Here is a 16292-nt window from a genome sequence, read left to right as displayed (position 1 = left end):
ACCACACAAATGTATCTTTATCTTCCTACTTCCCTATCCTCAACTCTTTTCCAACAACTTTTCTTCCATTTACAGGTCTTTTTCTGGCCAAATTTGTCTAAAAAGGTTTCCTTTTTTGTTATGAGTTAAGACATTACTCAGGCCTTCACACCTTTATTACCTCGGACTTAAATAAGTTTTTCTAATTAAAAGATTTTATAAAAGGAAGATTGTCCACAGTAGTGAGATGTACATAGAATAGCTTTGCTTTTCTTACAGTCTCCTAGCTGAATCTAAATAATTCCAAAGTTTTTATTCTGTTTCATAATGAACAGAACTCCTAATACCATTATATCCATGCTCTTTCCTTTTTTCTTTTTATTGGATACTTTACATTTCAAATGTTATTCCCTTTCCTGGTCTCCCCACCCCATCCAGAAACCCCCTATTCCATCCCACCACCCCCTGTGCCTATGAGGGTGTTCCCCCACCCACCCACCCACTACCCACCCTCCCAATTCCCTACACTAGGGCATTGAGCCTTCACAAGACCAAGGACCTCTCCTCCCATTGATGCTACTTATATGACTGGGGCCATGGGTCCCTTCATATGTACACTTTGGTTGGTGGTTTAGTCCCTGCGAGCTGTGTGTGGGGGATCTGGTTGGTTGATATTGTTGTTCTTCCTGAGGGTTGCAAACCCCTTCAGCTCCTTCAGTCCTTTCTCCAACTCCTTCATTGGGGACCCCATGCTCAGTCCAATGGTTGGCTGTGAGCATCAGCCTATGTATTTTTCAGGCTCTGGTAAAGCCTGTCAGAGGACAGCTATATCAGGCTCCTGTCAGCAAGCACTTGTTGGCATCCACAATAATGTCTGGGTTTGGTTACTGTATACAGGATGGGTCTTCAGGTGGGGCAGTCTCTGGATGGCCTTTCCTTCAGTAGCTGCTCCACTCTTTACCTCTGTATTTCCTCCTGTATTTTGATCCCCTGTCTAAGAAGGTCAGAAGCATCCACAATTTGGTCTTCCTTCTTCTTGAGCTTCATGTAGTCTGTGAATTGTTATCTTAGGTATTCTGAGCTTTTGGGGTAATATCCACTTATCAGGGAGTACATACCATGTGTGCTCTTTTGTGATTGGGTTACTTCACTCATGCTCTTTCCTAAGAGAAATCTGATGAATTCTGCTTAAGTCAATAAATAACCATCTGTTTGCTAGGTTTCCTTCAACTTAAATAGGCCACTTACATTTTAAAGTTTTCTATTTTAGACTCAAATCTAGGGATTCATTCTATTTTTTTAAGGAATATTGTCTTCATTTACATTGCCAGTGGTAAAACCTTTCCCAATTTCCCAATCTTCCCCTCCCCAAAGACCCCCACCCCCTTCTCCCACCCCCTTGCCTACATGTATATGCCCCTCTACCCGACACACTCCCACCTCCCCCTTTCAGTTTCCCTTTATTAGGGCCTCTATTGAGCCTTAACCTGACCAAGAACCACTCCTCCTACTGATGCCCAACAAGGCCTTCCTCTGCCACATTTTGGCTGGAACCATGTGTACCCCTTGGTTGATGGTTCAGTCCCTGGGCGTCTTGGGGTGTCTGGGTAGCCGAAACAAATGTTCTTCCCATGGGGCTGTAAACCCCTTCAGCTCCTCCAGACCACCCTCCAGCTCCTCCACTGGGGACCCCACGCCCAGTCCAAGAGTTGGTTGCTAGCTTCTGCCTCTGTATTTGTGAGGCTCTGTCAGGGCCCCTCCAGAGACAGCTATGACATGCTCCTTTTGGTATATGCTTCTTGTCATAATGTCAGGATTTGGTGACTGTTTATAGAATGAATCCCCAGGTAGGGCAGTCTCTGGTTGGCCTTTACTTCAGTCTCTGTTCCACACATTGCCTCCCTTATTGCTCCTGTGAGTATTTTGTTCACTTTCTCAGAGGAACCAAAGCACACTCAAGTCATCCTTCTGCTTGAGCTTCCTGTGCTGGGTAAATTGTAACTTGTTTATTTTGAGCTTTTGGGCTAACATCCGCTTATTAGTAAGTACATACCATGTGTGTTCTTTTGTGACTGGGTTACCTAGCTCAGGATGACACTTTCTAGTTCCATCCATTTGCCTAAGAATTTCATGAATTCATTGTTTCTAGTAGCTGAATAGTACTCCATTGTGTATGTATACCATAGTTTCTGTATCCATTCATCTGTTGAGGGACATCTGGGTTCTTTCCAGCTTCTGGCTATTATAAATAAGGCAGCTATGAACATAGCGGAGCATGTGTCCTTATTATATGTAGGGACATCTTCTGGGTATATGCCCAGAAGTGGTATAGCTGGGTCTGCAGGTAGTACTATGTCTAATTTTCTGAGGAATCACCAAACTGATTTCCAGAGTGGCTTTACCAGCTTGCAATCCCACCAACAATGGAGAAGTGTTCCTTTCCCCCAACATCCTCTCCAGTATCTGCTGTCCCCTGAGTTTTTCATCTTAGCTATTCCGACCCATATAAGGTGGAATCTCGGTGTTGCTTTGATTTGCATTTCCCTGATAACTAAGGTTGCTGAACATTTCTTTAGGTGCTTTAGAGCCATTCCAGTTTCCTCAGTTGAGAATTCCCTGTTTAGCTCTGTACACCATTTTTCAATAGGGTTATTTGACTCTAGGGAGACTAACTTCTTGAGTTCTTTGTATACATTAGATATTAGCCTTCTATTGGATGTATGGTTAGTAAAGATCTTTTTCCAATTTGTTCTCTTCCAACAATGCTACCCACCTGCTTTGTAGAGCCTGTTTCCTTTTACCATGTCTCTTGTGTGGCATACCTCCTTACCTCAGGATTTTTGAGTGTAAGTTTTGTCCTATTGACTGTGTCCTTTGCCTTACAGATGCTTTGCAATTTTATGAGCTTCCATTTGTTGATTCTTGTTCTTAGAGCATAAGCCACTGGTATTCTGTTCCATTCTATATTTTACAGAATAAAATTTAATTCATTCCTTGCAAAACATGTGTTTTATATAGTATTTTATTCTTGAAAATGATACATATTAAGCTGCTCAGCAATCTACTAAACAGTGCTGTATTCTAATTACTTTAGAATTTTATGAGTTATTTTAAGTTTTGAAATTCTGAAATAAAAAGGTGGAGCAATCACCTTTTTATAATTAATAAATAATCTATGAATTTTAAAAATAAATATAATAATGTTATATAATTTAGCATTATCATTCTCAAGATACTGGCTTTCACTCATAATATCTGACTCAGTATTTTTTTTTCTGCATGTTCACTGTTAAGGCCCCAACATCCTAAACACTATAAATTCAATGAGTGAATAGATATTGACTATGAACCTTTAATGGCCAGGCAGGTTTAGAAAGGCAACAAAGAATTCTCTATTTTCATAGAAATATAAGGGAGATATTAAAGTTTTTCAAATAAATATTTGTATTAGTACTTTTCTATTGTGACAAAATGCTATGACAAAAATCAACACAAGTTATGGAAGAGTTTATTTTGCCTTCCATAATGGCAGGGAAGGTATGTTATTGGTATGCCAGCAAGAACAAGAAGCTGGCTGACCAAATTTTACCCACACAGAGAACAAAGAGGTAGTAGGGCAAGATTATAAACTCTCACAGACTTACCCCAGAGATAACTTCCTCCAGCAAGGTTGCACCTCCTAAAGGTTAACCACCACCCAAACAGCACCAACTGAAGAGCAAGTGTTCAAATACATAAGCCTACTGGGGACTATTTCTCACTCAAATGTAATAAAAACTATCAACAGATAAAAGCATTAAGACAGAAACAAATATTACTTGAACATTTAAAAAAGAACCTCTTTTTCCTGAGGGACAGAGTTAAATAGGGACCTGAACAATGGGAAATAGCAATGAATCAAGTAAAGGGAAAGCCAAGTAGGAAAACCTTGCACATAGAAGAGATCATCAATCATAAATCTGTACTATGTGCTGAGAAAATAAAGCAGAGCTAGATTATTCAGGGTTGTTGTAAATGTTCCAATTCTTCTATTTTCTTGCTGCCTCAAGGCCCTATAGCCCCAGTATATGAACACCCTGCATAGGCAATGAAATGCTACCTTAGGCAGGTCTCTGCCATAAACCCTTATATTTCCCTGCTATTATCCAATTATCTGTAAACATACCAGTGAAATCCTATTATGCCTTTTAATTGTGTATTCTGTTCCCAAATAAAACACACTCACCTACCACTTTTCTTCCAACAATGCTACCCACCTGCTTTGTAGAGCCTGTTTCCTCTTACAATGTCTCTTGTGTGGCATACCTCCTTACCTCAGGATTTTTGAGTGTAAGTTTCATTTTCATAAACTTCCCTGTGATTCTACAGTCCATGTCACATGATTGATCATTAAAAACAAACAATATCCCTCTCATAATTCTAATGCAATCTATCTATAGTGTGACATGACTTTAGATATAGGATCAGATATGGAGCCTGACATTAAGTCATTTTGGCATAAGGATTGTTTGAGCTAAAGGTAGTTGAGAATTAGTATAGGAAGAGTTCTTATAGTTTCAGTGACAGTTCCCATAGACTCGGATACCTGAATATTTGATCCCCATTTGTGATGCTATTTTGGTAAATTTATGAAGTGTTCCCATGTGGGAGGGAATATGCCACTGGTGTACTGAGGATTAAAAGCCATGTACTACTTTCTATTTAATTCAAGATGTGAGCTCTCAGATTGCTTCTACAGCCACCATGCACATATCCCCACTGAGATGGCAGCCGTCTTATTGCTTTGGAACCCTAAGACCAAATAAACATATCCTTCTATAGGTTGCTTTGGTCATAGGGTTTCATCACAGTAACAAAAAGAAACCCATACAGTCCTCTACACTCCTCTTATCCAGGAAATAAGAACACAAGTTACCTCTATACTGTTGCTCTCACTACCATCAGTTCAAGAAATGTGTATTACTTGAGGTGGAGAGTTAACACCAAGATTTTATGAAAACATAACTAACTGAAATAACGCTTCTTCCATTATAATGAACACATCTTAGTCACATCTCCACACTTAATCTACCTTAAAGCTCAGCCTCTAGTTCTTTATTTAAAAGGTCTATAAGCTCAAGTTCTGTTTTCTATCAACACCTACATAAATATTACTAAAATCTGTGTGTCTTTGCTATCCTCCTGCTAATCAATTATTTGCTAGTATAATGCACAAGCTCCATTATACTGCACACTAGAGAATAGCAACAATCTTATCCTACAAGAAGAAAAGGCTTTGGTAGATTGCTAAGCATTTTGGAATTCATACCAAGGATAATGAAAACTAAGGAACAACAATTAGATTTGTATTTAAAACAAATCATTCTGGCTCTTGAGAGAATTTATTGGAGAGGCACAAAAGGCAAGCAGTAGTTTAATTATGGGTAGACTACAGTATTCAAGTGAAAGATAGTATTACCATTGGGTAAGGAAAAGATACTTGAGATAAAGCATGAATAGAATCAAGACCTATTAAGAATGTATATTTCAAAATGGAGTAAATACTAGAGATGAGAGAGGAAAAGGTTCCAATGTGTGACACTAATATAATAAATACATATTTGATTTTCCCTAGTTAGTGAAACAAAATTTTAAAGACCTCCAGTTCTTGGCCTAATCCTGTTGTACTGTTTTTAAATCCTGGCTCCTGATATAACTTCAAAGCAATTAAGATGAAAGAATCATCTTGTTAGTCACAGCAACCTCCTCTCAAATTCCCCTAAATTTAATGAGAGGACTTTTGGAAATAATAGAGGTGGGACCAGATTCTATGGAAAACAAATTTGGAGCACTGGAAATTTCAGTACCACCTAGCAACTCCTGATGAAGGAAAAGATTCCTTCAAACTCTTAGAGATTGGGGTCCTTCAGTGATAACCAGTACTTGAAATTGATCAATGCCTGTGTAATAAATTTATGGTGAAAGAAAACATTTCTTCTAGGTTAGGTATGAGACCAGTAACTAAAGTGGGAATGGACAATTTATAAAATATTGACTAGTTTGTTTATATAAAATTTCAAACTAATAAGACACGAGGCAGATGATTTGTCTCTTGACAAAACCATGCTAACTTGTGTCATAAAAATTATTGCTTTGGTGTTGGATCCATGTCTCAGCAGTTAAGAGCACTGACTTCTCTTCTAGAGGTCCTAAGTTCAATTCCCAGCAACCATATGTTGATTCACAACCATGTGTAATGGGATCCAATATCTTCTCTTCTGGTGTGTTTGAAGGCAGGACAATGTACTCACACATATTAAAATAAATAAATCTATAAAATATTGCTTTAACTTACAATGAACTTATGAGGCTAGTAACAGATAATGTTTAGTGAGATACTAGTCTTGACTGAAAGACATGTAAACATTTCTACTGTTATTCCTTTTGTCTTATTATGACATGAATTATTGCCTTAAACTTATTATGAATGTATTAGAATGTATTAATAGTTAGAAAATCATGTAATTAACTATATTGCTGTAACAGGTCTGCCTAATAGTTGTACTAGGTAATTGTTTTTTTTTAATATTTTTTTATTTTTAGTTTTTTTTAATAGTCCAGTCTTAATCCACCCCTCCTACATGCCCCCTCTGTAGGTTCCTCCCTCAATTATTCTTGACCCTCCCCCCAAGCTTCAAGAGAATGTCCTCTCTCCCTGGGGTCTCAAGTGTCTGTAGGCTTAGGTACATCTTCTCTGAGGCCAGAGCAGGCTGTCACGTGTCACATATGTCAGATTGAGTTTTAAGTGGCCCCTCTTCTCCTTCCTCTGCTTCTTGCCTTCATGTTCTTCTTCCTTGGGGTGACTGCCAGCAGAACATCTTTTAGAGCTTTGGTGCTGTCTGGCTTCTTCCAAAAACTTGTCCAAACCAAAAGGATCTTCCTCAAACTGAACTGGTCCTCCTCGGCCTCTCTGTCTCTGGTCTGAACCAGCAAAGGCCTTCCTGGGAACAAACCTGTTGGTCTTGATCCTGGTTTGGAGGTCATCGCCATACATGTCCTTGTCCAGGTTTCGACTGGGCCTGTAGATACTCTGAGCCATACCTTTGCACCCTCTCCTGGCCTGGTCATAAACATTGTCAGTTTTGTCTTCTCCACCTGCAAACCCACTGTCCACACCCTGGGACTGGTTGAAGAGCCTTTGGTCATACTGAACTTCCTTGGAAGGTAGAGGCTTGGGCACACCAAGAGCAATGACTTCACTGACATCTCTGTTTTCATTTCTCTATAGATTTGACCTCTTGCCAGGAGCTGCCCTGGAAAGGTTCCGGTGGTGCTGTCTCTCTTTGTGCCTGTCATGATGGATTCCATCTCTCTCTCTCAGGCCTCTCTATCCTCTTCTTCCACTTGGTTTCGGATCCCAGCTCTCCTTTCTCTGGCTGTCCAGGCCATTTCTCTGAGTTTCTCTTCGTGTTTTGGATGAGGTAATTTTTTAAAAGATAGTATATATACTGGAACAAAAAATAAAGGCTGTCTTTCTGCTTCATCCAAAGCAGGTGGTTTTCTGCAAGTTTCATTTTTCCCTTTTTCTTCTTTCCTTCTCTTCTTTTCTTTTCTCTCTAGTTCACAAAGAGTTAACAAGCTCCAAGCATCTCACCTGACCAGCAAGGAGGCCTCTAGCCAGAAAGAAAAGAGCCCTACCAACTAAAACTTCTTTACCTAGTCCCCTGCTAACAGTAGGAGCTAATTACAGAAAGGAGTGGCTTTTAGCCACAGAATAGCAAGAGAGAGTTAAGTTCCAGTGGCCATCAGTTTATGGCCCCTAGAAAAGTAAGGGAGAGTTACAAGGCCAGACAACATCAGTATTTAACCTTTGTCCAAATCTATGTCTCTACTCAGCAGTATCTGTAAAGACAGGGACAGGTCCCTGGCAGGTGGCTACAAGACTGCTGTACCATAAAGTCTTCATCCAGTGTATTAGATAGCATCCCTGTAACGCAAGGATGAAGTCTCCAATTAACCTTCTTCAGCATACTCCATGCAATTAGCTCAGAATTGCACACAAATGACTGACAGGAGGACCTGGATGAGGTTCAATGACCCCTCACACAGCCCCCTCTCCTTTCAAGGAATGTCAACAGTCAACAGATCCAAATATAATCCTCTCTCAAAAGTAGGCACGATGATCTCAGGAAGATTATAGCTATTTTGATCAGAGGACTATGTCCTATAACAACTGTGTAGCTTACAAAGTTTTGGAGTCTGAGGAGCCTGATACCAAGGAGCTGCTAAATCTGTTTCTAATAAAGGCATGCTGCCTCAGTCATATTCTTACGTAATCTTCCGTGGCAGACAAGGCAAAGCATCAATCACTCTTGACTCTCTTTTAAAAGAACATTTATCCCAGCCATCAGGGCTCCATTCTAAAGACCTAAGCATGTCCCAAACACCAACTTCCTATACCATCCATTTTATAGGGATTGAAATTTCAACATACAAAACTGGTCATTCTTTCCACTGTAATTTTTACAGGTTTCCTACACTACAAAATTATGTCTATATAGCTCAAGGAATCCAGTAGAAGAGGCACAACAAATAGGGGAAACAGGGCCTAATAAATAGAATGTAACCCTAGAAAAGGCTGAGAATTATCTGAGAATTTACAACGTCTGGCTATCCAACATGAGGTGAAAAGAATAAATGTAAGCAAAACTAAATTTGTAGGTATGCTTGAAGGTAGTTGAAGAAATCCAAGCATGTTTCCTTTGAAAACAGGAAATAAGACCTACTAAGTAATTAAGATAGGTATATCAAAAAGTGAAACCAGTGGAAGTATAATTGCTTATCATTGAGTCAGCTGACAAAAGAAACCAAGATTTTCAGATGGGCAGTCAGTAATGGTGAGTTAGTGCTACCAGACTTCTTGGATATGTACAAGTTAGTTAAGGGATCAACTAAAGCTTTCCTCCTTCCTTTATTTTCATTTAATTTTTTTTAATTGGATGCCCAAAGCATTTTAACCATACATGCATTTTTTATTATAATCATGCTTTCTCAGGTTTATTTTGCAAATAAAACATATAAAATCTCAGTATAAACAATGATGTTTTATTATATTTAAATATATAATGTGACTCATTTACAATTTTAGTCATTTTATGATTAAAACCGCATACATTATATAATCAAAAAAAAATAAAAGATCAGAAATTAAACTGGAGGTCAACTTAGTTCCACAATCAATTAAATTTACTTTTGCTGAAATAAATCATAGTATAACATAAGAAGCAGTCTTTTTGAAAAAAATAACTTCTATCCTCAAAAATCAAAGAATGATGACCTTAAAATCCCATGACATGAGAATATTAAAAGCATTACTGACTAATTATCAACACATTTAAAACAATATCTAATTTGGTTTAACATGATTAGTTACCTCTTTGCCACCTAAGAAAGCACAAAGAAACTTTGTTCCTACTGATTTAATGGAAATATTAGCTGCTACCATTTGCTTTAAAAATCAGATTTTTTAATAGATGACAATATTAAAAATGATAATGAAGAAAAAATACTAGGAAATCACTAAAACTGGACAATACTTACCTTTGTAACAAAATGAAAAACTAGTTTTGAAGGACTATAATAATTCTTTTGGGGAGTTGAGTACACTTACTTTTACAATCACAGTAAAAGGAATGCACATATACATAAAACAGAGAAACAGTGGACTTAGGCACAATGTCATACTGAGTGGGTCCTTTATATCTTCTTTCAGCATGCTGCTACTCTGTTCATATCTATCTTAGAGTTCTTAATAAAAACCATGTGTCATCAATTCACAAATATACTATACATGGCCATTTAATCCTTTGACTTCTTTAAAATCAAAGGAGGTGATGTGTTGGTGCAGGTTAATCCATCCTGACAAATGTCTTATTTGGGTATAGGATGTTGATAGTAGAGAAAGCTGTGCCTGTGCTGAGAATGAAAGATTGCATGTAGGATATTTCTGTGCACACTTTAAAAAGTACATTCTACTAAACAAATGAACTTAACTAAAAGAAAGAGGAAGTCTTAATGTTCAAAATATCATCACTATCACAAAGGATGATTTCTCCTAAAAGAACATGTGAGTACTGACCAGTCTTTCACAAGTCTAAAAATATTATTTCAAAAAAGAATTCTGGCCAATGCCACTAGTACCCTAACATCTAGGCAACTGCTAAATAACAGTTCAATTTAGATTCTAATGAGATAACTACACTATAAAGAACTAGAATTTAAAAAATCATTCCTACATTACAATGAGGTATTTCTCTGGCCTAAAATGTGTGGAACAAAGAAAGAGAGAAAGAGGCAGGCAGGATGAGAGGGAGGGAGAGACAAAGATCAGGAACATAGATCCATTATTTACTTATGGGCAAAAATAAAGTAACTATAATATTAGAAACTGTTGCCTGCTTCTTCCTAAAATTATTTTGTTTTAGACACACTCTTATACCCATCCAAGCAGAAATAATCTCCATAGGCTAAGTTATAATATGAAATAAGCCTACAGTAGGAACATATTTCCATCCTATGCATTGTTACCTGGGATGGTTATTTAAATAAACATACTTTAACATTGTAGATTATGGAACAAGTAATTTACATCAAAATTTGAAACAAAGAACTAATGATCATAAAACACTGATTTTGCTATTTAGGCTAATTTAATTTTGCTAAATGAAGTTATCCTAAATGTAAAATATTGCGTTTTAACTCCAAAAATTAAAGGTTAAAAGTGATGAAGACAGCAAAATGCATATATTTTGACTTTCAGTTTAATTTCATTTACTCTTTTAAAGCTACTTATTTATTCATTTATTTATTCATTTATTTATTTAGTGTGTGTGTGTGTGTGTGTGTTTATGGTATACATGTGATATTAAGGAATTGGTTCTCTCCTTCCACCATGTTGCATTACAGGGATGGAACTCAAATTTTATCAGTCTGGGAACAAGCTCCTTTCCCAGCAAGGAATCCTGCTAGCTCCAAGCTTTATTTATTTTTTGAAAAATGTAAATAATTCTCCAATTCTACAGGAAATAAGCAGCTTATAAATGGCCATGCAATAATTTATAGATAAATAAATTTCAAGTAGAAGGTACCAATTTTCTTCAAATGCAGGAAAAAATTAATGAAATGGCTCTATCCATTTTTGCTGTGAGAAAAACACATATAAAGATATAAAGGTATAACCAAGATCTAATTAATCATGTCTATCACTGGAAAAGTGGTAGCATCTTGTAAATGTCTAATAGTGCTTAAAAAGATAGCTATCTAGGATTGATATTTTTATAGATTTGATAACCCATTAGGTTGGACTAATACTACTACCCTTTTATTTTATTATATTTTGGCAACAATTTAAAACATTTTATTCACTTTGTTTACCTGATAGAACTCATTATAAGTTTTAGAAATTATGTTTCTTCTAAAACAATGTCAACCTGTCTCTTGACAGTTTAATTGACTAAATTAATGCCGGAAGTCTTCAAAATGGATTTAACTTGTGCCACTTGATAACAACCTTTTCCGGATTTGTAATTGTCTCTTTCCATTGATTCACTGCATCAATATTATTACTGTCTTCACTTATCCAGAGCTGTAAAGGAACAGTACAATCATTCAACTTGATAAATATTAGTAACTGAGTTTAAATAAGTACTCTTACTGTTAAGAGGTATGGACAACCTTGGATAACAGATCGTTAAATAAGTATCATTCCAATTTTTTCCAAAGTTGATGATTTGACCCTTAAATGTTAAAATATTTAAGCTGTTTAATCATTCTGGATTATCTCACCCAATTCAAATTAAGAATTAAAAATGAAATATTATTCTAAAAAATTACCTTGAATACTCTTTCTTGCTCAGTCTATAAGCCCAAGTAAAATTCATCATTATTGCTCAAAAATGTTGTTGCTAAGTTTTCTAAACTGAGGCAATGATTTTAACATAGAAGAAATGTGAATTTGAGCTCCTTTTACATTAAATGAAACTATAATCTTAATTGAAATCTAATAAATGGTCATTCTTAATCCATAATAATTTCATCATATCTATCACTTCTATAATTATAGATAATACATGTGAATGATATGGAGAAACTTGTATTCTGCAAACATAAGGCATAACAATGAGTTTATAAAATGGAGTGGACACAAGGTGGACACACAAGTGAAAATACTTGAATCTTTGTCTTGGCTATAACACTAACAAATGCTGTAATCTTGGAATTAAGTTACCTGTGACAAAGTTTCTAATTCTTCTAATAGATTTGAGAAAGACATTGGTTTTCATTTTCTTGGCCTAAAAAACCTTTCCTTCAAACAGCATCTTACATAGAATCTAATACATAGCACAGGTAACATTAAGAGTATTTGGGTTGATAGACTGGGAGAATGTAATCCCACATAAGATTCCCTTATGGTGACTGACCCCTGAAGTCCCCCCAGAGAAGAAGCTGTCCAGATTTATTATTTAGGAAATCATCTCTCAAATTAAATTTCCATGAATTCTTTAACTCAAACTCCTCTCCAAATAAGAATACAGAAATCTTAACCACTTTAAATTAGCAACCTAATTATAAGAAACAAGAGTTCATATAAATCTTTGAAAATTCATAAACAGAATCTGAAAATCTCACCTAGACTACTAATAGTAGTTTTTTTGTCAAGTGAAAGCTTTTACATCAGTTAAAGACCTCAAGATTTAAATGTGGCAAAACAGTTGTAATTAAGACAAAGAGCTAACTAATAGCTACTACAAATCAAAGATTTAAAAAGGAAAATGTAAAAAAAGAATTCTATAGGTTTAAATGTTATCAAGCCCTATACAAATTACTCAGAATTTTAATTAATCCACAGTAGAACTATCCAAATGATATCAAAAACATTATTAAAAGTTGAAATTTTATAGAAATTAAAATCTCTTATAACTAAATTAATAATAGATTATTAATATATTATGTTAATATATTAATATATTAATATGTTATAACATAAAAGGCTTCTTTTAAATAAAAAGTTAAAGATGAAACAATAAAATGAATGTGATACTCAAAGTCTTAAGTGTGATTTACATATTTAGGTTTCTATTCTTTTAAAGTTGAAAGGTTCAGAAGGCTTAAAAAGTAAGCTTGTGCTCAGAAATGTTATCTATTTATATTAAAGCCTGACAAAATTTGATTCTGAAGCAATGCTGAATTTTAATTTAGAATGTTGAAATTCTAATTTTATCTTCTTTCCCAGCAGTGCTGTAATAGCTTCCAGTGCTACCTGGCTATAAATACCTGTATGTGACGCTGTGTTGCCCACGAAGGCAATCAAGTTTAGAAATATGTAGAGGGATCTTGTTGTAACCTACATCAGCCCTCCAAGATGAAGACGCAAGCGGCTAAGAAAATGAGTCCCACCTGAAGTTAATTGGATTTTGTATATAAGGAATTTTCCATAAAAAAAATCAGCAGAAGAAATGTATGATATTTGAATAAATGAATAAATGTATGGGAAATATGAATTTATTCATCAAATCAAAGTAGGGAATATACCTGAAACCAGAGGAACAGTCTAAGAGGTCTATAAAGACAACTTTGATGCTAAGAATGCCTGTGACCACCTATATCTGTGATTCAACATTTGTAACAGATACCTTGTGGTTTTGTATGACAATGCTAACCAGGCATCCTAGAAGATGGACACCAAGGAGGAGGAGCAGCTGAAGCTTCTCAAGGAGCTATTTGACATCAACACAGATCTTCCCAAAATGAATAACAGTCATGCATGTTCCCGGTTACCTTTACTCTTTTTAATTAATATTGAATATTGTGCTTTCTTATTTGAGACCTAGAATGACTTGTTTGAAAGTTTTTCTAGCATTAGAATATATAATGTTAATAAACTTGTAGCTTTTGTTAAAAAAACATTTTTTATCTTCTTTTGTTAAAAAACTTCATAGTAACACACAGAGAGGTATCAGGAAGAAATTCAAGATAACACTTACTAACCTGGCCTACAAAATGTTTTCTTCTTACAGAGCTCCGACTGTAAAGCTTAATAAGGAAAACAATTTCTTTTTCAGTCTGTATAAGTGGAAAAATCATAGTTTCTTCCCATTTTACTCTTCCACTGGAGGCCTTCAGTAAGCGTGTCTTCTTCTTATAAATCAGCTCTCCTGAGCTAAACATCCCTACCTTCACAAAAAAACCTAGGAAACAAGAACTATAGTTTATAAAATTTTATGTGAAATACTACATAAGGATTTTATCTACATATCAGTTATTATAAAATATGAATAATCAACTTTAAATGTCTTCTGGGTTGCTATTTGACTATAGTACATAAAACTTTTGCCACACTTTACAAATAATTGCTGTTGCCTCAAATGAACTTAATATTCCTCTGCTCTAAATGACATCAAATATAACAATTATCAGAAAAGAAAAACACATTGAAAAGTAATACAATAAAGGTATCAATTCTCTGGACATCCAGAGGTATTAATTTCACAATTTTATAGATAAGTTTCTTTGCTTGTGATGCCATTAATGTATGTGTACTAGAATAAAATAAGTAAATATTCTTAAGTAAATTTGAGATCTAGCACTTTGACAATGATAAAATAGTTTGTATGAGCTATAACCAAACACAACACTTATGAACTTTGGGAAAAATAAAAAAAAATAGTAAAGATCCCCCCAAACCAACTCTACTGGCTCTTAATATTGGAATGTTCAGTCTTTAGAGCTTTGAGAAAATAAACTTGTTATTTAAAGCAAAGGGGAGGAAAGGATTTTAAAGAAGTTTGGATCAGGAATATCAACTAGGGAACTGTCTTAGATAAAATTGTGGGTAATGTATCTTTTCACCTAATCACACCTTTCAATGTGATATAAAATGACTATAGCTTAAGCAACAACTATTGTCTGGCTACTATGAGGAGTCAGTTAATATAATTGGGGCTAAAAGGCAGCAAGCAACTGTGGAGAGTTGCAGTATGAGGAATGTGTTCTATTTATATGGCCCTAGGGATTAGAATTCAAGTCCTAACTTACCAACTGAACCATCTCCCTAGTACTGCTTGCTTTGTGAAGTTTACAAGGAGTTCTTCACTTTTTCATGTTTATTATTCTTTTCAGATTCTTCCTATATAGACTGAAGTTAATTTTTAAGGACATTATTTAATTTCTGGGTATGTGCAAATGAGTTAGCATAGTTGGTACAAGATTGTCTTGCATATTATTAAATTTCTGACTTACAAATTTCTTCTTATTTTAAATTTATATAATCTTCACTTTTCAGAATACTAATCATATTTTCTATACTTTGCTTCATCCAACTCCCTACAAACTCCCTAATTTGATGGTCCCTTTAAAGAAAAATCTTTTGATTTTATTATCTTTTTTTTTTTTAATAGAAATACCTAGTTGGGCGGTGGTGGTGAACGCCCTTAATCCCAGCACCTGGGAGGCAGAAGCAGGCAGATCTCCGAGTTCAAGGCCAGCCTAGTCCACAGAGCGAGTTCCAGGACAGGCTATACAGAGAAACCCTGTCTCAAAAAAACAAAAAACAAAAAAAACAAAAAAACAACAAAAAAAAAAAAAAAGAAAAGAAAAAAAGAAAAAAAAAGAAATACCTAATACAGAATGTTTCCCCCCCTTCAGTTTCTTATTATCTTTTCTTAATGTATTTATCAATTCCAGTCTTCATAATACTTCTTATTTTTCTAACTGCTTAAATTGAATGCTCTGTTTTATATGTTTTTCATCTTTCTTAGTGAAAATACTTTTACTTTGGGAGGATAATTCCCTCCTACTCTTAGCTGTTGATATAGGGTCCTTCTCAAACATTCAGCTCTAAGGGTGGCCTGGTGAACTAAGCATTGCTCACCAATGTATCACAGTCCCTAGCTGAACATCCAGAGAAGGACACAAACCTTACTGCACTTATCCTTTACTTCCTACCCTACCGAAACCTCTTCACATCATATGTCCTTTGAACCACTGATACACTTACTCAAAGCCAGAGGTGTTGATGAACTTGGAAGGTATTGTGCTTGGAGAATTTGCAGCTGAATCCTGCTATTTACTGCTTGAAAACAAGTCCCCAGTTCAAGTTCTGCTTGGCAAGCCTATACATGAAAAACATCATTTGGCAGTTAACAATAGAATTTGGAGATATTTCAAAAAATCTAACAAAAAAAGCTGGAGTAAATTTTTTAAAGTATTATTTTCTCCTTTTGCCCAAACCCAGAAGTTATGAGAAGTTTTGATTATAAATACTATGAATTTCAAAA

At 35.5% G+C, this 16292-nt stretch overlaps 1 protein-coding gene and 1 pseudogene across 4 annotated transcripts in view; both read right to left on the bottom strand.

The window, feature by feature from the left end:
- Positions 1–6697: 6697 nt before the first annotated feature.
- LOC127687876 (SNW domain-containing protein 1-like) lies at positions 6698–8268 on the bottom strand (annotated as a pseudogene).
- A 2574-nt stretch (positions 8269–10842) lies between these two features.
- Positions 10843–16292, bottom strand: part of Tc2n (tandem C2 domains, nuclear) — a 133539-nt gene continuing 128089 nt past the window's right edge. For all 4 annotated transcript variants that reach the window (XM_052185236.1, XM_052185235.1, XM_052185238.1 and 1 more), the window contains 3 exons: positions 16013–16127; positions 14005–14204; positions 10843–11602 (listed from right to left, as the gene is read on the bottom strand). In XM_052185236.1, coding sequence (XP_052041196.1) covers positions 11492–11602; positions 14005–14204; positions 16013–16127 — 426 coding nt within the window. In that variant the 3' untranslated portion in view covers positions 10843–11491. The remainder of the gene's footprint in view (positions 11603–14004; positions 14205–16012; positions 16128–16292) is intronic.

This window comes from Apodemus sylvaticus, chromosome 6, assembly GCF_947179515.1.
Source record: "Apodemus sylvaticus chromosome 6, mApoSyl1.1, whole genome shotgun sequence".
Taxonomy (NCBI): Eukaryota; Metazoa; Chordata; class Mammalia; order Rodentia; family Muridae; genus Apodemus; species Apodemus sylvaticus.
This window is presented reverse-complemented; position numbering and strand designations above follow the sequence as displayed.